Source organism: Ochotona princeps, chromosome 13 (assembly GCF_030435755.1).
Source record: "Ochotona princeps isolate mOchPri1 chromosome 13, mOchPri1.hap1, whole genome shotgun sequence".
Lineage (NCBI taxonomy): Eukaryota > Metazoa > Chordata > Mammalia > Lagomorpha > Ochotonidae > Ochotona > Ochotona princeps.
In genome coordinates, this window is record NC_080844.1 from 10650344 (window position 1) to 10673993 (window position 23650).

General features: G+C 47.6%; 1 protein-coding gene and 1 long non-coding RNA gene across 3 annotated transcripts in view; one reads left to right on the forward strand and one right to left on the reverse strand.

Annotated features, from left to right (window-relative positions):
• Nucleotides 1-9755: 9755 nt before the first annotated feature.
• GHITM (growth hormone inducible transmembrane protein) lies at nt 9756-19294 on the reverse strand. Its single transcript, XM_012926500.2, has 8 exons — nt 19097-19294; nt 18112-18211; nt 16169-16280; nt 15076-15217; nt 13320-13428; nt 12076-12264; nt 11478-11649; nt 9756-10120 (listed from the first exon to the last, which is right to left on the reverse strand). The coding sequence occupies exons 1-8, from the start codon at nt 19223-19225 to the stop codon at nt 10036-10038; spliced, it is 1038 nt and encodes a 345-aa protein (XP_012781954.2). The 5' UTR covers nt 19226-19294; the 3' UTR covers nt 9756-10035.
• Nucleotides 19295-22514: 3220 nt separating this feature from the next.
• The window catches only part of LOC105941728 (uncharacterized), a 118603-nt gene continuing 117467 nt past the window's right edge, over nt 22515-23650 (forward strand). For both annotated transcript variants that reach the window (XR_009246493.1, XR_009246492.1), the window contains exons 1-2: nt 22515-22605; nt 22861-22980. This is a non-coding gene — a long non-coding RNA (uncharacterized LOC105941728). The remainder of the gene's footprint in view (nt 22606-22860; nt 22981-23650) is intronic.

Sequence of the window (23650 nt, forward strand, 5' to 3'; positions counted from 1 at the left end):
CAGTACCTGGTGCAGCCTGATTTCTCAGCCGTCAGATCAGGAAACACCTGCCAGAGGGAAGGCACTGCGTTTATGGTTAACTTTTAGTGTCAGTAATCATGCCATCAAATGCAGATCTCTTGGCTTGTTCTTTAGATATGGCTGAAAGAAGGGGCCATAAAACGCATTGCAAAGCCCAGGGGACTCTGTGCAGCAACCTGTGCCATGCAAGGGGGCCCCCCGAGTTCAGTGACCTCCTGTGGAGTCCTTGCTTTGTCCCTGATCATGGGTGCCAACCTTGAACTTGACATTGGCAGTCTCTGTGTCTGGGAAATGGGCACAGGGCAACTCCTCTTTCAAGGCGCCAGGGGACAGGTTGGAGAAGCCGTGAACTCTGAGGTGAACAATCATGAAACTCTTAAACAGGTGGGGCAGTTGCTGGATCTTGAAGGATTCTTCAGCTGGTGTGGAGGTGAAAGGGCACTTGAGGGACAGGGACAGCTGAGAGAGCCCTGGAGGAGGCATGAGGTGGGAGGTGGTGGAGGTGGGCATCCAGCTAAGGCAGGCACAGTGAAGGGAAGTCCATGCAAGCTACCGGGCCTGGGGTCAGCAGGCCTCAGTGTCTGCAGGCACCTGTGCAGCCCCTGGACTATCTGAGCTGAAGATCACTGACATGCATCGTCCATGGCCTTGATAGAGATGGCCAAGACTAGGCAGAATGCAGGCAGAGAGGCTGTCACGGTGAGCCAGGTCATGGCGGGCTTCCTGGACGAGCAGGGGAGTTAGACAGGCTACGGTAGGAAAGAAGGTGATGGGTCTTGCAGCCCAGTGGACACTGATGTTGTGGGTGCTTTGGGCTTGCCCTTTGTATGAGGGAGGGTCTCTGGGGTGTCTTTTTTATTTTTAGGATTTATTTATTTTTATTGTAAAGTCATACTTACAGTGAGGCGAGACAGAAAGATCTTCTGTCCACTAATCCACTCACCAAGTGGTTGCAACAGCCTGAACTGAGCTGATCCAAAGCCAGGAGCCAGAAACGTCCACACAGGTGCAGGGTCCCAAGGTTTTAGGCCATGTTTGACTGCTTTTCCAGGCCTCAGGCAGGGAGCTGGATGGGAAGTGGAATAGCTGGGACACAAAACAGTGTCCATATGGGATCCCAGAGCATTCAAGGAGAGGATTTTAGCCATTAGGCTACTGCGCTGGGCCTTCTGGGGTGTCTTTGATAACAGAGCATGGGTCTCCGAACAGGTGCAAGGTGTACCATGGGATCCAATGTCCCCCCAGGAAATGGTGAGGATTGGTGGTGGTGGTGGTGCAGGGTGTTCCCAGCCTTTGCCTGGGACGCTTCTCCAAGCCCTATTCCTAAACTGGCTCCTGCTCATCCTTCCAAATCCAGCTCCAGAATCTCCTCTTCTGCAGATACCTGCAGCATGCATGCACACAGGAGCCCAAGGGCCCCTCTGCATGCTCTTTCCCTGTGTGTGGCCAGCTCCATGAACCATGAAGCTGGGGCCCGGGGCGGTGAACAGCAGGCAGGATCCTTGAGGGTGGCGCAGGATGTCTCCTGTCAGGTGGGGGCAGTGCAGGGCTCTGCAGTAGTCTGGATGTTTTCACCATGCATTGTAGGACCTGTCCATTTGACCTAGGAAGCTGCCATCCAGGAGGTAGACAGGAGGAGATAAGACCGAGACCAGAGGAGGCAACATCACTGAATCAGAACCGATGTCACATGTGCGGTTTTCTGATGCCAAGAGAAACAAAGAGCTGAGGGGCAGGCCAACACCTTGCTGGCAATTAAAACAAAAGGAAAATGTGTGTGTGTGTGGTGGGGGGCATGGGAGCTGCATTTGGTTAAGCCTGGGTCCTTGGCGGTCTCTGGCTGGAAAGAAAGGTGAGTCTTTTTTTTTTTTTTTGCTTTATTTTTGACAATCTTTACATGGTTAATTAGGGCACTAAGGTTCAAGGGCTACAGGAAAGTGGTAAGACTATTATTTCCACATTCTCTTTTTTTTCTGTGTCTGGGGTAAAAGGGAAGATAAAGGGAGAAGCCCCACCCAGTCTCCCATCCATCCCAGGTCCCTGATGTGGGGCATGCTCCAAGGGTCCTGCTCAAGTGGTTTTGATAGTTCAACACTTATGAATTGCTGCCAATCTCACCATTCCAAGCATGATGAAGTCGCTGCAGAATCCACTGATTGACATAGTCCATCTTAGAGTCTCCATTTGCCCAGTTTTTCACTGCCAACATATGGCTGGGGTAGTTGATTGATTTGTTCTGTCCTCTGCAGGTTCTGATGGACTGCCATATCCATGCGCACCTGATTGTGCTGTCCACTGCTCTGTCTGAGCTTCTGAGGAGGCTCGGCTCTGGCATTCGCACTCCATGGAACCTGTACTTCTCTTCACAGTTGGAAGAAAGGTGAGTCTTGTGTAAGCAGAAGCAGCAAAATGGATCAGCCTGCAGAAGTGCCTGTCTGGAATCCAGCAAAGACACGTGTGTGCACTCATACAGAGTTTGCATGAGTCCTTGCAATGGGGTGGCCACCTGTCCTTTCCTTGAATAGCCCCGTCTTCCAGCCAAGGAGCTGCTGTGGCTCTCAGCCTTGAAGGTCTCACGAAAGACCCAGGACATGGCTCAACTCTCCAGGATCTTTTGGCCACAGTGCCCTTCCCTTTCTGGCCCTTGCTGTGTGCTGCAGGTTCCAGAAGCAACATAGGCCCACATGTGCTGTCAGCCAGGTGAGTGAGTCCATGGCCAGGGGCTGTTTTCTCAGCCAACCTGCGTGTTTATACAAACCTGCCGACACCGTTCAGCTAATCCACACCATGAAACTGGGTGGGGTAGCTGGGCTTAAGGATCCCTTATCAGGCTCTGTGTGTCTTCTTTGTAGCCCGATTCCTCCCTTGGCAGGAATCAGGTCATGCTAAGTGGGCAGCGGCCAGGATGCAGGGTGTGAGAAGGAAGACCCCAGAGTTTACCAGGGGACAGCTGCAGAGCTGGTGCCTGGCGGAGGCTTGGGGCGGCCATTGTTGGAAGGAAGGAGAGGCAGAGGGTGGCCTCTGCCCTAAGGCCACCAAACGCAAGTGGTCTTCCCTTCAATTGCATGTTCCGGGCCAATCAACCGGGCAGGGCTGGTGCTTCCCAAGCGTAGGAGTCCATCCGTGGTCTGATCAAGGGCTGGAGCCACTCCTGAATTTACGGTTGTCTGGGGTTATTTGGGAGTGCCACTGCTGAGTTCTTGGAGCAGTAGCTGCTTACCTGTCACCTATTGTTACAGCTCAGGGACCTTTTGTGTTAGCATGGCTCCTTGTTACTTTTGGAAATCACTGTCACAGAGCGGAAAGAACCATCTAGCTGGCCTGGAAAGCAGGGACAAGGTCAGCTCTCAGAGTTGCATGTGAGCAGGGGCACACTCGGGCTTAGCTGCGATGCAGGAGTTGGAGCAGCCTCCCAGCTGGCAAGCAGAAAGATTTATCTACATAAGTGGCTGCATCAATTGCAGTGCCTCAGCCCTCGCCAGATTGTCAGGAATAGGCTCCTCGTTCTCAACACAGCTTTCTCCTTACGGGACTGAGCTGTAGGGGCACTCCCTGGTCAAGAGCCAAGAGCGAGAGGAATCTGCTATTGCGGGGCTCTACGCCTTCACACACACACGTATGATTCATGCATTTGTAGGTTTTCACAAGAATAGGATCATAGGTCAGAATTTTACCTGCTTTTATTTTTAATTTGATTTTAACATTTCTTTGTTTAAATCTAAATTTGTATTTTTTGAACTGTTTTTAAAAAAGGTTTTTTTATTTGAAAGGCAGAGTTAGAGAGAGATCTGTCTGCTGATTCACTCTGCAAATGGCACCAACAGCCAGGGTTGGGCCAAGGAGAAGCCAGAAGCCAGAAGCTTCTGGATCTCCCACATGGGGGCAGTGACCCGAGGGCCATCCTCTGCAGGAGCATTAACAGGGAGCAGGCTCAGAAGTGGGGCAGCTGAGACTCTAACTGGTGTCCTTAAGGGACACCAGCCCTGCGGGTAGCAGTTTTACCCACTATGCCATTGAACCAGCTCCTATTTTTATTTGAAAAGCAGACAGACACATAGATACAGATCACCCACCTCCTGGTTCATTCGCCTCAAATGCCCACAACAGCCAAGGCTTGGTCAGACTAAAGCCAGGAGCCCAGAACGCAGTCACGGTCTGCCCCATGAGTGGCAGGGATCAAGCACTCAGCCAACACCTGCTGCCTCCCAGGATATTCATGAAACTAGAGACAGAAGTAGAGCTAGGACTGAGACCCAGGTGCCTGGACATGAGATGTAATAGCCCAAGCTACGTCTTAACTCTCCTAAAAGCTGTGCCAAAGGCCTGACCCCACCTGCTTCTTAAATGCTAACAATGAAAAGACTGATGCGACCCAGGCTCACATCTTTAAGCGACACTGGGTAGGAAGTGTAAGCTCCAGCTCAGCCCCACTCCCCAAGCTTAATCGCTGTTCACAGATTTTCACATGCTTTGAGCATTTCAAAGATAGCTGTCAACTTCTTACTGTTAAAAAATAGGAAGAAAAACACCTCTAACTCTTTATTCACCATCTCATGTGGAGCCGGGCAGGGGAGGGGGAGAGGTGAAAATGAGAAGCGTTTTCACAGGAACACCTGTTATACACAATTTGCGGGTGAAACACGCTCACAGTGCAAGCTTTCCATGGCTTCCAAAGGTGATCTGGATAACCTGGTAGCCTTCCTAAGCCGGAAGTCACCAGGGACACACTCGGGACACCAGGGAATTCACACGGAATTTTGTCATTTGAAAGCCAGTTGTGAACCTGCCTAAGGTGTCCCCACTCTTTATGGTTAGAGCAGTTTGGGGCTGCATCAGATACTTCCGGTTTCTTTTATGGGCCCAGGAATTCAGTAATCCATCAGACGTGGCTCTACCTCCTTCCTCTGCTTGGTGCACCACAGACCGTATATACTGGGAAAAGGCGGTGCGCGTGCCGTGTGGGGCACCAGCCTTTTGTCCTTGAATTCTTGGTTCACTCGAGGGAAGTGTGCATTTACATTTTTAATTTATTTAACCGGGAAACATGAAATTTCCTTTCATAGCACCATAAAAAGGCTGTAGGGATTTCTCCACTACAACCGGGATTTCTTTACAGAGTTCGCTGAGAGTTCACAAGCAGCTGAAAAAAAAAAAAGTGGCCAAGCTTTGCAGTGGGCTAGACTACTGCTTGCTGCTCTGGCAGCCCATATCTCAGCACTGGCTTCAGACCTGGCTGCTCCACTTCTGATCCAGCTCCCTGCTGAATGCGTCTGAGAAAGCAGCAGAAGATGGCCCCAGGGCTTGTGTCCCTGATACTCATGTGACAGACCAAATAAAGCTCCTGGTTTTTGGCTTTGGTCTGGTCCAGCCCTGGCCATTGTAGCCTTTTGGGAAAGTGAACTGATACATCAAAGATATTTGTCTTTCCCTGTCTCTCTCTGGAACTCTGAATTATGAAAGACTGTGACTTCTGTCTGGTTTCCTCCCTGCTGTTTGACAGCCAGGGCTGGGCCAGGAGCAGTCATGAGCTCGCTCTGTGGGTGGCAGACACCATCACTTGAGCCAGTTTGCCATCTCCCAGGTTACATAAGCAGGAAATCTGTTAGGAAGTGAAGTAGTTGGGACGCCACTGAGTACTCAGACCCAGGATCCAGCGGTCCAAATAGCATTTAACTCCCTGTACCACAATGCCTGCCTCTGGAATTTTGTTTTTTCCCCACGCTCAATAATATTTCATCACATCCTCTTTATTCACTCACCCACGCACAGATGGACACTGGGGCTGCTTCCATATCTTGGCTATGTGACCAGCTGGTGCTGCAGTGAGCACAGGAATACTGACTGCTAGGACACACACCCAGAAACGGGACCACTGGATTGCCTCTGCCTTGCTAGTGACTCCCTGTCCAGCCTCAGCCCCTCAGTTGTACGCAAGGCTTATCTCAAGCTTCTTTGATGGGAAGTGAACTTTCTTGCTACAGTCAGCGAACACAAAAGCCCAAGCACACACCCTGAATCTATGGTCTAAAGGACCAACAGAGGGATTCGTTTTCAAAGGCAGGTTTGGTGGGGAAAGGTGAGAGGACCAATGGAGCTTAAGTGTAATTGAGAGTAAGTGTAAGGAAGGAAGGAGCAGGCTGTGCAGCCAGGGCCGGAATGCCAAAGTGTCCTTGCTTTGTCACCGGGAGGGTTGGGATGGATCCTGTGTGCCAGCCTCTGTTCCACGCCTTGCAATTTGGCAGTGCTTTCCCACAAGTGTCACCTTGCTTCCTTCTTCTCACCCCGACCAGGAGAGGCAGGGAGCTGTGCCGTTCTGGGATAAATGTCCGCCCCAGCTGGGGAGTCTTGATTCCCACCGCTGACCCTGTCAGGCCAGGGGGACTCGGAGGGCCGTGGACCCAGTCCCACAGACCAGGGAGATGGTGTGTGTTTTCCCCCTAGGTCTTCCCATTAATTTCTAGATATTGTAAAGGCTTCCTGGCAAGTGTTTCAGTTTTTCCCTTTTCAAGAAATTACTTGGAGATGATTCAAATACACTGAAAAAGACATTCCACATGCCATTTTTCCTGCCACCTGCTCATTTTCCCTCAAAATTGTAACCACGGCCGACTTTGTTCTAATCTCCCCCAGCTTCTTCCAAAACGATTCTACTTTCAGTGAGGCAGGTGGCCATCTTGCATCCAGAGTGACATCATTTGAGTATCTTGGAGGACAGTGTGTAGCTGCTCAAGCCACATTTTGCCCAGGGACCAGTGGGCAGAGGTTGGATTCTCTGCACAGCACCTCAAGTACTTCCCACAATGCCGCCCACGGGCTGGGCCAGACACGCCCCTTCCCACTGGAGCACCAACCCTTCTGCATTTGTGAGGACAATTACTCTGGCCAAGCCTTTTCCTAGTTTCAGAATGACTTTATAATTGCTTTGAGTCACTGCTGCTTTTTCTCCCGATTTCAAGACTATGGAGAACCCGGCAGGTATGCTGATCCTTCCAAGCGTGACGCACATGAGGGTGCGCACCATTGTTAGGGAGCTGGATTCTGCCCCTGCTGTACAGGCTGCTGTCTCCAGCCCTTCCTGCTCCAAAGCCAGCAAGGAACACCTCTCCCCTCTGAGCTAGGTCCCTTCTCTGGTCGTCCACTGCACACCAGATGCTCTTTTGGACCGACGTGTCTTTAGCTCTTCATCCTGTGCTAACTCCTTTATGAATCCCGCACAGGACAAACCCCGAGTCTCCTATGCTTGGTGACCAGGCAGCAGTGAACCCAAAATGCACGTTCCTAGCTTTGTTCTTATTGTTGGGGGAACCCCTGCATTGTGGAAATGTGTATCCACTCTGACAGCTTACATCAACGAGCTGGAGCCAGCTTGTTTGTACTTTCTCATCACTCAGGTGCCCTTCCTGGCGGCTGGGCTCACTGGCACAGCACTCACGCACATCCATCACAGTCACACACACGGGGCTACTACACTTTGGTCTCTAGCTAGTGGGGCGCCTGCCACACCCTGTAAGTATTTCTATTTTCTGTTACACACCTTTCTAAGCTCCATCAATGGATCTATGACTTTATGTGACTATCTTTAATCCACATTATCCTTTTTATTGGATGGCATTCTGGGAAAAACAGAATGGCTTTCTTAGCCTAAAGAATTTCAGTTAACAGGTCTTTACTCTTCCTCAAGAATGTGTAGAAAAAAAAATCACAGTATGTTAACAGGAGCCAAGAAACTACCATTACTAGCTTTTTGTTGTGTTAGAATTATAGTTAATTGGGGGCAGGCATCCTAGTGTAGTGTAGGTTAATCTTTCACCTGCAGCATCGGCACCTCTAGACTCTAGTTCAAGCCCCCATGGGCTGTACTTGCGATCAGGCTTACAGCCTGGGAAAGCTCAAGCCTTTGGGCCCCTGCATCCATCCATGTGGGAGACCTGGAAGAAACTCCTAGTTCCTGGCTTTAAGTTTGACTCACTGTGGCTATTTGAGGAGTGACCCAGCCAATGGATCTCCTAATTGTGCTTTTCAAATAAACTATCACCACATTTTCTACTCTGAGATTTAAGGGCTGACACTCGGGGTATCTTCCACCTGCTGCTTCAGTCCTGTGATGGCCAGGAGGCAGCAAGTCAACTGTTCCCATGCTGGCAGCAGGGTCCTGACTATTCAGCATAGCTGCTTCTCAAACACAGGCATCCAAGCTGTGTCTCAATGGTTGTGCCAAATATCTACCTCTCGACATTTAGAAATTGCTTTTGTTTGAAACTCAGACTTTACAGAGAAGTCGACAGAACTATCTTCCATCCGCTGATTCACTCCCCAAGGGGCCGCAACAGCCAGAGTCAAGCTGACCCAAAGCCAGGAACCTCTTCCAGGTCTCCCACGCGGGTACAGGGTCCCAAGGCTTTGGGCCATCCTCTACTGCCTTCCCAGGCCACAAGCAGGGAGCTGGATGGGAAGCAGAGCAACTAAGATCCTGGTATATGCAAGGCAAGGCTAGTGTGCCGGGTCCCTCTCATCAACTGACTTTTACATCTTAGTCTTTATTGTCTTAGTGAAGTCAGAAGTGCAATAGAAAGTCGTCAAAGTGAAACTCCACAGAGGAAGAAACTGAGCAGAAAGGCCAAGTCAGTTGCTCAAGGTCACATACTGAGCAGAAGAGCTGGATTCCAACAGGGGGCGTCTTGCTCCCCGACAAGGACTGCCGCCTTCTCACCTCACACTGTACGCTGGCAGCACAGACCAAGCTAGTTGAACAGTATACACAAAATTCACTTGGAAAAGAACAAAATCACACCAATTATATTCTTGTTGGCGCTTTATTATTTCAGAAATAAATATTCTATGTACTTTGAGATGGCTAAAATAGTTATTTCCTGAACATTTCTCGAAAATAGCAATCATTTCAATAATCATGAAGACATCTCTATTTACTAAGGACTCCTCAAAAATCACTTTTTCTCCTCTTTTATCAAAAAGCATACAAATCCCAAGAAAGCTCAAGTGACATATGCAGAAGGATCTGTCTGGGGCAACTAAGTTTTTTTTTTTTTCCAAACATGCTCCATAAAGATGAATTAGTTTTTGTTTTACTTTTTAGTGCTTATTCTGAGAGGGAATGCAAGAAACAGTTTTAGGAGAAAAACTGCTTTTATCTCATGTGTAAGCCAAAATAGACTTCTCTGATCAAAGCTTCAGAGTTTGAAGAGACACACGCAGCAAGCTTATATGCAGCGACGATGCTGCCATAGACACCAAAGCAGAAACCGAACACCTCAGCGATTCTCAACATGCCATCTGCGTGCTTACAAAGAGCAGCCCATCTCCTGGTCTGAGTGCTTCTGAGAAAAGCTTTGAGGATATTCTGTTCTAGGAGATTCTGAAACAAAGCTCCTGCTGACCTAGTTCCGGCAGGAAGTCTCCACAGGGGGCACATTCCAGGGTGTCCCAGTGCGTCCTGACCGGGCAGTCAGCCCCCAGGAGAACCCAGCGCCCCTGTCACCCCTGTCGCTGCCTCAGCCAGGGTCCCAGAGGCAGCCACCTTGTGCCGCTTTTCAAATCCTGGGCCGTCTCTCCCTGGCTTGTCGTCAGGCACACAAGCACCAACAGACTTCTTTCTGGGTCCAGTCACACGCCTCTGTGTCACTGCTGCCGTTCATGACGCCTTTGCATTATTAAACCCATGCAGGGAAATGTCCCAAGAGTGATTTTCACTTAAGCTAGTAATTAAAAAACAGGTATGATATTTAACTTCTTTTAACAGAGACCTTACTTTCTACATTTAAAAAAATTATTCAAACATGAGAATTGGAAATGTGTGCGCTTATCTGGAAGGGAACACTGAATTTATTCTCTACAACGAAATGATGGGAAGCGTGACATGACTGGAACATTTACATAGGTGGACACGTATCTTCTGAACTTCAGAGCAAGCTGCTTGGACAAACGATCTAGTGAACAGCAGCCCCTGCCGAACAAGTGAGACGGCAGGTGCTGTGCAGAAGCCAGAGCAGGGCCGCTTCATTTCTTCCTGTTGCCTCCAGTTGCTAGCATCGTTGCCACTCGCATAAATATATTCAGTGTGTCCATGTAGATCCCCAGCATCCTGGAAAGACAAGTGTGCCACAGTGTGAATCACAAATCTAGTAATTATGACTAACTACTGGCTACTATAGAAGAGAAAAAAAAAGAATACAGCTTATTTGTGCTAGCTATTTGAAGTGGAAATTCAGTAAAAGTAAGATGTGTAACTGGCAATCAAAATCCTGGACTAGAAAATCAAGCTTTACTTCTGCCAAACCAATCTTTTAAACGATAAATGGCAATTTTTAAAATATATTCTGACACTCATTAGCATAGCACTTTACAAAACAAATCAAAACCCCCCAAAAGACAACAATCCAGGTGACAGACAAAATCAAACACACACCTTTATAAAAACTTGTCAGACCGAAGGCTGGCATTATAACAAACACCATTTCACCTTCTAAAAGAAAACTGTCCCAGCCACATTAAGAAAAGTCACTATAGTGTTTTATTTTAAGATAAAAACCAAATTATCATTAAAAAAAAAAGTGATAGACACTATGAACTCAAAAATATCTTTTAAATAAAATAACCTACTTTGGCTAAATGATATAATTCTATTTAGGTAGAATCCAGGAAAAGATAGAAGGCATATTACGAAACAATCTCAGTAAGCTGATTACCAACAAAATGGAAGAGTTTTCAATTTCTAAAAGTATAAAATAGACTTTTCTATTAAAAAGTTCTAAGAAACTTATGTCCACTTTCCAGTAAGCATGACTAAAACACACTTTTTTTAAAGATTAACAATACCCTATCAAAAAAGTTAACCGAGAACACTTAGTTAAGGCATAAAGCTAATGAACAGAAAGGGATTGTCCTTTTTGAATTAACCAAATCGGAATCTAAAAACTACTTGCCCCATCAGCACAATCAGGTTTCTGGGTATAGCCCATCGAGTCAAAGGGAAAACACAGGGACTCGCCGAGTCCTAAGCCCTGGCAGCTGTGAGGGTGACCTGGGCTGGAAACACGAGGTCTTTGCAGATGTGATGCAAGTAGGATGAGGTTGCACTGGTTCACAGTGGACCATTAATCCGCAAGGACTGGTGATGTTAAGAGACAGATACACGGGCAGACTGGCAAGTGGAAACGATGGAGATGGAAGTGTCCCAGCTGCAAGCCAAGGAACCCCAAGGGTGGCTGGCACAGCAGGAAACCTGGAGACCACAGAACAGATTCTCCCCCCGAGTCTGCCAACATGGGGTTTCAAACCCTGGGTCTCCAGAAGGAAGGAATCCACTATTGCTGTCTGAAGCCACCCGTTTGACACCTGGCTACACAGCAGGCCTCGGAGACCAGCACGGCCCTTAACAGAGGCCACACTCACACAAACGTCCATATGGAACAAGGTTAACCAGACAGGTGACCACTTACGAATTGATGGGATCGTATTTGTGAGCTCCATACATTGGTGTTACTTCCGCACGTTTGATCACTTTTTGGGTATCAAACAGAAGGAACATGCTGAACAGAACTAATCCACCATACACGGCCACCGAGTACAGGGTGGCACCAGCCACAGAGGTGGGTGGCAGAAACATAGACCCTGAAATCAAAATGGGGACAAAAAGTGCTTATTTTTGTCTTAAAAAAATGTCCTATGCTTTGATTTATAATATGTTATTTACAAAAACCAAAGAAAACAACTAAACAATCCTCCCCCTCCCCATCTCCCCAAAAAACCAACCCTTGGCAAGCTGTGCAAGCAGGAGGCCAGCTGAGGGACTGGATTTACATTGCTCAAAGCCTGGCAAACTCACTCCTTCACTGGGTCACTGCCCCACATTTCCTTCATATGCACGGTTCCTGCAGCAGAGCAGTATTCATGCTGTTCTAACCCGACGCAGGCATTTCAGATGTGATTGGTAAAAACCAGTAATAATGGCCAATGGTACTGCTAACATTTAACGTTTAAGAAGAATTCAGTGAAGCAGGATGCCTGAGCACTTCACGTATGAGCACAGCGGCTTACCCAGAGAGGACGCAAAGACGAGACCCAGGCCCACTCCCAGCGGGGCGCCCATGTTCAGGAACTTCTCACTGGGTGCGCACATGGCCACGGTAGAGAGGCCGCCCACAATGCCAGCGGTGTACCACGCGGCTCTGACGAGGAGAGGCCCCCCGAGCATTGCCAGGGGAGCCACCACTGCACCCATCACACCTAGGTAAAGCGCAAGCACTTGGTAAATAAATACCAACCAAGGGGAAACTGAAGTACCACGTTAGTGGATGAGGCCAATGACCAGCAACAGGATTACAGACCCTCCCCTCCCAGACACTACCACCTGTAAAGCTCTACCAGCACAAGCTAGGAAGCTGTCACAGCGCACAGGTGCACTCCCCTACAGTCAGCACTCGGTCACCCTGGTGGCACGCGCCACTTGGACGGGAGCCCATCGTGTTTTCGTGACATGTAGACAAGGAAGGATTAGATAAAGAGGTCTAAGTAACTCAAACAGCTGCCTAAAGAGGACAACACAACAATGATGGGAGCTTAAAATGGAGGAAAAGCCAGCATGGACATGGTTGACATTTTGTATAAGAGGGAATGCTATCATGGAGTATTAAAGTTTATTGTAACTGCCAGATATTTATAAATACCTCCACAATAATTAGTAAAAAGCAACCACAATGAACAAAATGGAACTCCTTAATTTAAAAAAAATCCCAGGTAAGCGGAAGTTATCTATTCCGTAACATGTCATCTCAGGAACAGGGCAGAGGAATTAGGTACGTAGCACATTCACAACACCAGTTTGTCACTTCGCAAGAGTAACACTTCCAGATCAAGTAACACGATACACTGGAACTCATGTTAGTAATTTAAACATACTTTTTACGGTAGGAAGTATATTAGATAAAAATTTCTACATGTGATGTTAGTGGTTTTCTGATGGTAACAAAAACTCCTGCAAATGTATTTTTCTAAAGATACAAAACCAACTGTCAGGTGACCTGAGATTTGTGTGGTACTGGACACAAATCTGTATGCACGTGTAGACTGTTAGAGGAGACAGGTCCAATACCGAGGGTGTCCACAGTCTGTGAAATGGACAACTTGTCAGGGCAGAGGTTGGGCAAGGGCGTGACCAGTATTATCTGCAGAAAACTGCATCTTCTAAACACGAGGCTTACTGAAATTGTTTACAACTCACACCTGTGAAGAGCTACCCAAAAACAGTAGTGCTGAGGGCAACGATTTCAACCAGAACATACCAGAATGCAGCATCCATGCAAGATGCTTTGGTCCTGGGCTCTGCTCATACGATATGGACTGTACCAGCATTCCAGTTCCAATCATGGCTGCAAAGCTGGCACCAATGGTCTGAAAGACACGTAGCAAGGAGACACCAACCTCATATAAAACCAGAAACCCGCAAGTTTCAAGAAAAATTAGTCACTTCCAATAAACCAATCTGAAGAAGATGAAGTACAACAAACCAAATGCTGATCTCTCCTGGCATATTAAGGGAGATGGGTTTATTTTAGCTTTGGCTAACTAAGTAAGAGTGCCCCCTACTGGGACAAATGCGAGTTGTTTAACCTGGACCGTCATCTTTTAGCAAGGTTATTCTTGTTGCACCAAGGTGAAACGAAATCCCGGCAAGAATCCCAGGATGTGGTGGGAGTTGTGGTGTACATTAAGCAGCTGCTTGAGAAGCCTCCGACACATACTGGAATGTGGTTTCAGGTCCCAGCTACCTTGCTTGCAATCCAGCTTTCTGCTAATGTGCTTGGGAACTGGCAGATGATGGCCCAAGGGACTGGGTCCCTCTGTGGGAAGCCAGCGTGGTGTTCTTGGCTCCTGACTTCAGCATGGCACAGCCCCAGCTGCTGTGGCCGCTTGGGGAATGAACTGACGGATACATGTTTCTCCCTATCCGTTTGCCTTTCAAATAAAGGTATAAAAATAAGGTTTTAAATAACATAGTTGGGCTCCAACCCCAGAGGTTGCACCCTTCAAAAAATCCCGACTTTATTATTTTTAACTAGAACAAATGCTTTGGCATAGTATAAAAGGTATTTTCTTTAAAATTGCTGGTGTCTGAGGTTGGCGCTGTGGCTAATCCTCTGCCTCGGGTGCCAGTATCCCATCTGGGTGCTGGTTCAAGTCCCAGCTGCTCCACTTCCAATTCATCTCCCGCTAATGTACCTAGGAGAACAGCAGAGGACGATCCAAGCACTTGGGCCTCTGTACCCACATGGAGACCTAGAGGGACTTCCAGGCTCCTGGCTTCAGCCCGCCTCAGCCCTGGTCCCTGAAGCCATTTTAGAGCATGAACCAGCAGATGGAAGAACTCTCCTGCTCTCTCTTTACTTTCCAAATAAATAATTTTTTTTTTTTTTTAGTTCTAAAATAAGACTGCAAGGTATCCAAATGTCTATGCCACTGCAAGTGATTCTTCCTGGGAGTGCAACCAGATGGCAGCACAGCCGCTGTGGGCTCCCCAGGGGAATCAGTACATCAGTGCTACTGTCACTGTCGCTCCTTCCTCCCCAAGTCTCACAGCCCCTGCTCTCCCTCAGGGTCTCCTCAGGGCTCTACATCTGCTTCCTGTTTTCCTACACCGACCGCAGCTCTCAGTACTCAGGTCCTGGTACAGACTGTGTTGTTGCTGTTCCATTCTCCTCAATGGCCTCCAATTGCTTAGGTCCTCTCACCTTGGCAATTAAATAACCATTTCCAACTGTGTCTTTGTCTCTATTTCAATTTCTCTAAACTTAAGCTACAGAGTAGATGTTATTTGATACCCGCTGTGGAAATAACAAGGATGTTAATCTTGATTTCTAACCCACCGGTTCTATTAAGCAGGTATTCAACAATGAGTAACAGCTGACATACCTGCACATACGTTTTCTTCTGTGTGTCAGCTGCAATTTCAACACAGACACTGTGTACACAGAATCTTATTGGATAGCTTTAACTCCTTCGATTTTTTTTTCAGATGGGAACGCTAACACACTGACTTACCACCCAGGAGCCCTTGGTCATGAAGTTCATGAGGACAGGAGTCCTGACGACCGCCATGGCAGACAGAGCCGTGAGACTGATACTCCCTGCCAGGTACATGTAGGTGGAGTGGATTCTGTCCTTCACATACTGAGGCCAAATTCTGGAAGAAACACAAACACAGTGACCTTATACAATGACAGGCCTTAGTGCTGTGGCGTCGCGTGCCAGCTAGGTAATCCTCAGAGAATACCAGGGAAATGTGTAAGCTCTGGAGTTTCTACGACAAAATGACATGCTACATATAAATACTTCACACATGTAAAAAGCAATGCTTTTTCTCCCTTGCTTAAACGTCTAAGAGGGTTCTTTAAAAACTTTGTGGAAAAACAGAGCTATACTACGAAATTTTGGTGCAAAAAAAGATGTTTAAATTTGTGGGCAGTTTTTTGCTAACGTATGTATCTCCCACAGTTTCGAAGCTCCTCATGTACCTTGGCTGGCAGAATACATCCTACAGGACAGCTGGGACGGCGGAGGCCTGTGGGATCCTGCTGAGAAGAGGCTCCAGGAGAGGTGGCAGAGGGCCTCTCATCCAGAGTGCACTTGTGCCCCAGTCAGCCCTTGGTGTGCTCCTGCGCTCTCCTTGATAAGCGAACATCTGTGCTGTCTAGACAGTTAACCATGGGCAGACAGCACTCCTTATCTGTTCCCTAATTCAACAGTGCTTTGACCAAGGCGCCTTGTTGGCCTCCTTGAGCTCTCTGGTCCCAGACATGACCTCAGTCCGAGTTGTGTTTGAACTACTGTTTTACTAAGTGTCTAAGCACTGTAACCCTGGAAACACACTTTGTCAGCTGCCCAACAATGCACTGTCCCCCCATTTCTTTTGGGTCGCAGGTCGCATCTCCTCCCCAGGAACCTGCAAGGTAAACTTGCACTTGGTAACGCATGGTCAGATTTGAATATATGCCAACGAAGCAAGAAGAGTTTCTATTTCTGTTCATGTATACACACATATGACGACAGGACACAGAAATGTTCCTAGAGAGACTGAGGGAGGAAGAACGCTGGAGTCTGTGAGGTTGGGACAGCTGGGGAAGCATCTACTTACACAGCCTTCTCGATGGCTCCAATTTCATTAGACATGCCCAGGCCGTAGTAGCACAAGGCTCCGAGCCCCACAGCAGCCCCTCCGGCAACAAACCATCTTCCCATCTGATCAACTGCATGACACAAGAGCAAGTCACGTCAGTGCTGGGGAGTTCCGAGGACAGCAGAGGGCCCGGCAGGGCCTCCACGGGATCTGTGAGGGGATCACTTCTCCACAGCAGCCACATTGAGTATAAATGAGAAGACCGAATAGCGTTCAGTCAGCAGACCGGGGCAGAAGGGCACCACTGAAGCCAAATAAAACATCCTCCAAAGGGAAACGGTTAGACCACATAAACCCTCAGGCCCATTCCAGCTACCCCGAGCAGCCATTTATCCACAGATATGGAGACACCTCTGTGATACACAGGGGTTGATGGGGGCTCTTATGATGTTCTTAAGAAAAATGAAAGAAATAGCAGCTGTCATACTGCACCATGTTGAAAAGGGGCAGCCACAAAGAGAAAGCTTTGCACGGGGTCAAGAAAAACAAAGAACCAAAGATGCACAGGGCAGCTGAGGGAGGGGTATTGTTGTACCTTAGTGTCAATCTCCATGGAGATGCCCCTCCCCCCCAAAAAACATGTTACTCCCCAAGGTGCAAATCTGACCACCTAAAGCGTTACTTTGCTGTCACTATATCTGATATGGCCTTTAGGGTCGATTTACTGCTCAGAATGCAATGTTCTGAGGGACAGTGATTAAGGCTCTCCTTACTGCAAGCTTGAAAGACGCTAAGATTTTAAGGGCTAGTGGTATTTGTGTTAGCTTTGGGAAGATTATCAACCTAGTTTCTAAATTTGAAAAGCTGAAACTCTGAACTGACTTCTTCAGATACTGTTTGTCTGAGGCCCTAAGTCAGAGGACTGAAGACCCTTTGTGGACAATAAGCTTTTTTTTTTATTAAAACCTATGTTTTGGTGATTCATCCTTCACCTGCAACATACACAAGTAATGTGTGCTTGGAGAAGATTCTACAGCTTTAGGGTCGGTATGGTGACCTACAGGCTAATCTTCCTGCACTGGCATCCCATTTGGGTGGTGGTAGTCCTGGCTGCTCCACCTACAATCCAGCCCTCTGCCTAGGATCTGGCAAAGCAGAGGAAGATGGTCCCAATACTTGGGCCTCTGAATCCACAAGGGACATCATGTGAGAAGCTCCTGGCTCCCAGCTTCAGACTGGCTCAGCTCTGGCCACTGGGGTCATTTGAGGAGCGAATGTAAGACCTCCATGTCTGTTCCCTCCTTATGTAAGCAAAAATAAAATTCTTAACAAGAACTCTTCAACGTCAAATGACCTTCCATAACAAACCATATTGTCTAGAATATAACATGTTAATGCTTAAAATGAAGAAGATAAATTTTCCTCATTTTCAAATTTACTTGAGAAAGCGAGTAAGCAAGCCAGGCAGACAGACAGGCAGATATTTCCCATTTGCTAGCTCATTCCTGAATTGCCCACACTAGCCAGGACTGGGCTGGGCCAAAGCCGGCAGCCCATCACTCAGCTTGGCTCTAGGACGTGGACAGCAAGGACTGACTATTGAAGCTATCCACTCTGTTCCTCTGGGTACACATCAGCAGCAAGCTGGAACTGGGCGTGCGGGAAGGACTCAAACCTGGGCACTACATACAGGCTACCCAGAGGCTGCAGGTGTCCCACTGTGCCAACGACCTGCCCCACAAGTCAAGTTTCCAGTGGAAGACATCTGCCTGGAAACTGCTGAAGCCAGTGCAAACTAGCCAACTTCAGTGGCTCACCACATCTCTATGAATAACCGTACGGCCATGTTCTCCTAGAGAATGCACACAAGTTCGTCTGTCCAGTCTCTGGAGGGTGACCACACACCTCCTGAAACCTCCCCACGGGGCTCCAGCTTACAAACTATAAAGAACGCCACCTACTTTTAAATATTTTTTCCGCGGACGGTTGTAAAGCAGCCTCTTTGAGTTCTTGGCCAGTTTTCCCACGTCGGGCTCCAATCCTGGTCTTGGTGGCATATTCCTGACACGTAGTCACCACAACAGGATGTTAGTCATAAAAAACAGGACATTTCTTTGCACTAAAAAACTCGAGTTACAAATAGGCTCTTTCTGTACAGGTCATTTCACTAGAGAAAGCTTGCTAACCAACCTAAACAAATAAAATGTAAACCTCACCTGCGTTCCACTAATACTTAGAAAACATAACTTCCTGCTTCAGTTTCAGAATACCAGTTTCATCAACTACAGACTCCACTTCTATGTCTAGTTATTATAAGCCCTAGTTAAGCATCAAAATGGTAATCTATTCATTTTTTTAAAAAAAGAGTTCCTTGAAAATTTCATGGAAAATATGTATTAAAAATTGTATATGGATTTTACCTTTGCTTGGCAACCAAATAAACTTTTAATTCCACTGTGCACAAGCCTTGTAAAGTGCCTTACTATAAGTTACATTTTTATCTGGGAAATGGGTTCACAAAAAGGGGTCTCTCCTGAACACTCTCACCTCTATGGTGGCTCATCTCCTACGGTGAATAGGAGTTCACTGAAGAGGGAGAGTTATCTCCTTTTAGTTTCTCTACAGTCCCTTTACTAACCTCACACTGCAAAACTCATTCACTCTAAATCTGCATGCTGGAGGAGATGAAGCGCCTTTCTTTCTGACCTGGCAGATTTTATCATTCTCGAAACCACAGCTGAAATATCTTAACATATTAGCTGTTAGATAACGAGCAGCATCCAGAGGTTCGCCAGAAGCTCTGCAACCTCTTTGTTGTGACATGTAACTTCTAATCCCCCAAACTCGATACAGCCCAGCCAGCTTCACACTGGCCCTCCCAAGCCCCCAGGAACCCAAAGAGATGGAGCCAAAGGCAGCAACAGGCAACACTGAGGACATCTTTACCCTGCTGGGTGTGAGGAGCCACTGGTTCTTTGCGATGGAATTCTTCACAACAGGAGAAGCCTTGGTGAAAGTTGGGTGGACAACCCTGGAAGGCAGTGTCCGGAGACACACGAGCCTTGCGGCCAGCATGGTGGGTCAGCACCAGGTTTACCAAGCAGATCTGAAATGCCGGTTAGACACAGAAAACATAAACCTGTTAACCAACCAAGGCAAGGACACCCAGGGGCCAGAGATGAGCAGGACCAATCATCTGGTAGACAGAGGGAACTTAAAAGCTAAGATACCCACCCCATAGTAGACGGTTTGGCAGGGAGACAGAAAACTTGGTGTCAATCTCAGTTTGACTGATAACAGAAGTCATGCTTCTGAAAAGCTAAGTACTGGCTATATTATGGATACCAGTACCTTGGTGAATTGGAGGGAATCCCCACGGCTTTTCCATAGGTAGCTGTGGCTTGCATTCAATGGGGCACATTTTCACACACGGAAGAGATGAGCACTACACTGAGTTCATACTCATCCTGAGTTGTATTACCAGGACAAAGGCCAGGAGCAGAAGCACAATATGACAGCTGTTGGTTAGCAATAAAAATATTCCCAAGGAACTTTTTCATACGCCATAGCATGGAGGACCCCTAATTTCTTCCAAGTGAATTCAATTTTCAACGTGTTTCTCAGTGACATCTCTTTAGTAACACCTCCCCCCCCCCAAAAAAAAAAAAACATGTTAAAAAACAAAACAAAACTAGATTCTCTAACTGCAGGACACAGAACACCAGCTAGCTGGGCACCTGAAAGGGCCTCTGTAGCGAACCGGGCCACGCAGAAGCCAGCTGGACCAATGATGCTGTTAGTGAACGAGGGACCAGCGACCCTCATTTGGGCTCTCAAGTGCCCCATCTGTCATGAACCGTAGTGAAATAGCGCTGTAATCACAGGGTTGGGTCTTGAATCATCTGCTTTGAGAACCGCCCAAGATACATCTTACAGACTCCTGGGTCTTTTTAACCCGGCTGCTAACGCAGGGACCTGGACTACGTGTTAACAAGCAGAATCTCCCCTCAGCTAACAACTCTGAAATCCCCATCGGAGTGTCCCTGCAGCTCTGCCACCGCATCAGAGGACACCTGTATTTGAGGAAAATTCCAAGCCTCCTCCCCTCAAGGCGACATCATCAGCCTGGGTGTCGTCCCTTGGTCCAGCGACTCGGGGACAGAAACCCGAGAGCTCAGAGCAGGATCCCCGCTGGTGCCAAGCGTCACAAGGTCCCCTGTTGAGGATGCAGGGACCGCTCCCCCCCCAATCGTCGCAACCTCCCCATGTCAACGCAGGCCTCCACAGCACCCAGGGGCCCCTTTATCTGGCAGGGCGGGCGCCATGACTCAGCAGCACCTCCAGGCAGCCCTGCCTGACCCCTGTATGTGGACAGCACTCCCTGCGCTGGCTCACTCGGGGGACAGAGACCCCGCCCGGCCGTGACGCAGCTTGCAGCGCCCAGCGGCCCCGGCTGGCCACCCGTGGTCAGCAGCGGGATCCCAAGAGGGTCACCCAACCCCGAGGAGCGCCACCCCAGCTCCCGGTCACCTCCACCACGTAGCTCCCCTTCCGGGCCGGCGGAACACGCACGTGCCCACCCCTGCCGCCCCGCTACCCAGCCCCTACCTTACTGCGAGGGCGCACTCACTTACGCAGTCTCACTGCCTGACGCAACATCCGGAGAGGCGATAAATAGTACGATCAGCCAATCACGGACAGGCTTCTGACGAAGGGTCGGGCATGACAGGAGAGGGGGCGTGGTTTCCAGGCCCGAGGGGTGGTACCAAGAGGGAGCTTGTTGGAAACGTCACAGTTAGCGACCGCTTTGGCGTCCACAGGGAAGCTGTTTAGCCATCTTAATTCTGGGCAGTGAGTCCGCCGTTTGCGTTTCATTTCAGCCTTTTCATGGGCAGCAGGTGCAAAGAGTAATCGAAATCGAAAGAGGCTGAACTAGAGTTGAGAATTGTCCCGCGGCCCCATTAGTTTCTTAATTTTTTTATGGCGTTCTTTTGTGAAAAAACAAAGATGTGCTTAATGTTGCCGTTTCTCAAGGGAACATAGTTTTGTCCTAGATTGCCTTTGTCCATCGCCTGTGACCTTGCCGTGGCACACTTTGCAGCCTCAATCTGTGCCTGTTGGGATAGGTCTAATGCAACAGGCTCTACGTCTTGCCAGGCTGGACTTGAGGACGATTAAGGAAGGGTTTGTTTTCCCGGCCCATATTGGGGAGGGGATGGGGAATTACATGAGAGTGTTTTTCTGTCTTTGAGCTCTCTCGGTATAGTACCGTTTAAACAATTACTGGAGAGTTACTTTTGGCCGAGCAATATGTTGGGTTTTATACAACATGAGTAACGCGTAATGCCACTCTTGGTGAAAAAGAGCATTTAGACAAAACATAGTTACTGATAAATGCTGTGGAGAAAGTGTGGTAAAACCCTCGAGGGTGATATTTTAGATAAGGGGAGGAATAACTTGTAAAATTCAAGCTTTATTTCCTAAGCAATTGTTAATTGTGATTTATGATCGGCTAACCTTGTAAACCTTCACAAACATAAAGGTTGGCTTTCTCTGTGGATAATAAAAGTTTGGCAGCCCGCAGAATTCTTATCTTCTTGTTGTGAAAATGTCAGGAACCCACTGAGCATGAGCAATTTAATTTGCCTTGAGATCTTTATACAATTGATTAGCTAGCAAATGAGATCTCTAACTCCTTTTGCTTATTTTCGTTTTTTTCCCCCTAGTACTTCTGTTGTCAGCAAAGAGAAGGGAATTACAATATATTGCCTGAGTACATAAAATTTCTATTGATGAAAGCTGTTCTCTTTATGTAGGAAGAAAAAAAAATTCTAGCATATTTTCTTTTCTCAGGTGTGGGTCTTTTATGGCATTCCCAACAATAAATATTGTTGTGTCATATCTTTGAGGAAAGGGGGAAACCTGGGCATGTCAACAGGAAAACAGATTCCTGAGACAGCAGAGGTGCGTTTCCTTGCCTGAAAGGCCGATTAAGAATTTATGACAATGGTTTAAAAGGCGATACAGGCTGGAATTGAGATAATGAAGGGGCAGAGTGGAGGTTTATGACAGAGATACGGTGCTGTGGTGGAATTCACAGTTTAATGAGTAATTGAATTTGGTTGACCAGGATGAAGGAGGCAGCTCTGTTTTGAATTAAGGGAGATTGACTAGATAATTACACAATTAATGTAGAGGTAGAATACTGGGAGAGAGAAGGATATGGGGAAGCAGCTAAGTAAAACTTAGTGTAAAGTGTTGGATTCTAAGTTCTTGGTTCCTAAGGATTTTGAGCAAAAGAGAGATGAAAGACAAAGAATCATGAACCACAATGCTGTATATACACCACTGTTTTTTTTTTTTTTTACAGGTTGCCAACTGGTTCCTTAATTCTCTACTTGCTGGCCAAATGGGAAGTGCTGGGGAAAATCAGAGCAAATGACAAAAGAAAATAGGTTAGATATAATAAATGTTTGCTTTGCGTGAGTTTTCCGCCGGGAGATGGGGTATGAATGAAAGGGAGTTTGAAAGAGAGTTTGCAGGGGCTTTCACGTCTGGTCTCTCCTGTGGGATATCCATGCAAGGGAAAGTTTGGGGTTTTTTCTGAACATGGGGACCCACTGGCACCTGCTGCTTTTACATTTGCAGTAACAAGTAGGGAAGGATCAATATCTGACTTTTTTTTTTTTTTTTGAATATGCCTTGTTAAGGATTCCTGGAATCTCTGAGGAGTGGAGAAACCATAGATTGCAGCTTCGGGCATGTGCTTACTGCTTTGGATACCTCAAGGTACCTTTTAGAAGCGAGGGTAATGCGAGAAACGTGCCTGGGTAAGATGCCCACACGGGCACCAGCTGATCACTTAATGGGCAATGTGCCTGAGACAGTATCTGACTCTACTTGCCATTCCCAAAATTAAGCCATGCCAGCCATGGAAGGAGAAGGAACAGATGTTGGGAAGCAGATTTCTCACTCCTGACGGTAACATCTGCATGCTGATGCCTTCAGCAAGAGGTGGAGTAGAGAGAGTGGACCCCGCCCTTTCCCTTCTAGTCCAAGTGGGGCTCAGGAGAGGAGAAAGGGCTCTGAACTGCAGGGTTACTGATGGTGCTAAGTCCTGAATCTGATCCACAAATAGGCTGTCTTGAACTTGCCAGAGCGGAATTTTACTAAGCTGTCTGTCCTAATTGGGAGCCTCCAAGGCAAAGCAACATTGATTCCAATGGAAGGAAAAGCAGTTCACTTTTGCACCTGCCCGAGTAGGTATTTCTCAGTAGGTGCTGCTCACGAATGTGCCACTCAATCTATAGAGGGCAGAAGTTGGAGAAATGTTGGAAGAATTTCAGCCTTCCTGGTCAGGTTACTAAGATAAATTGAGACTCAGAAATGGAAAAAGTGCTTCTTAAGAAAATGTAGCAAGGACCAATGTTATGGGACAGCGGATTAAGCTGCTCCCTGGGACACTGGCATCTCATTTTGTTGTGCTGGTTTGAGTTCTGG

Coding starts and splice junctions, on each gene's coding strand:
- GHITM (XM_012926500.2), bottom strand. CDS start 19,225: ATGCTGGCCGCAAGGCTCGTGTGTCTCCGGACACTGCCTTCCAGGGTT. Junction 16,281..18,111: donor CGCGGAAAAAATATTTAAAA/GTAGGTGGCGTT, acceptor TGTGTCATGCAG/TTGATCAGATGGGAAGATGG. Junction 12,265..13,319: donor TGCATGGATGCTGCATTCTG/GTATGTTCTGGT, acceptor CGCTTTACCTAG/GTGTGATGGGTGCAGTGGTG.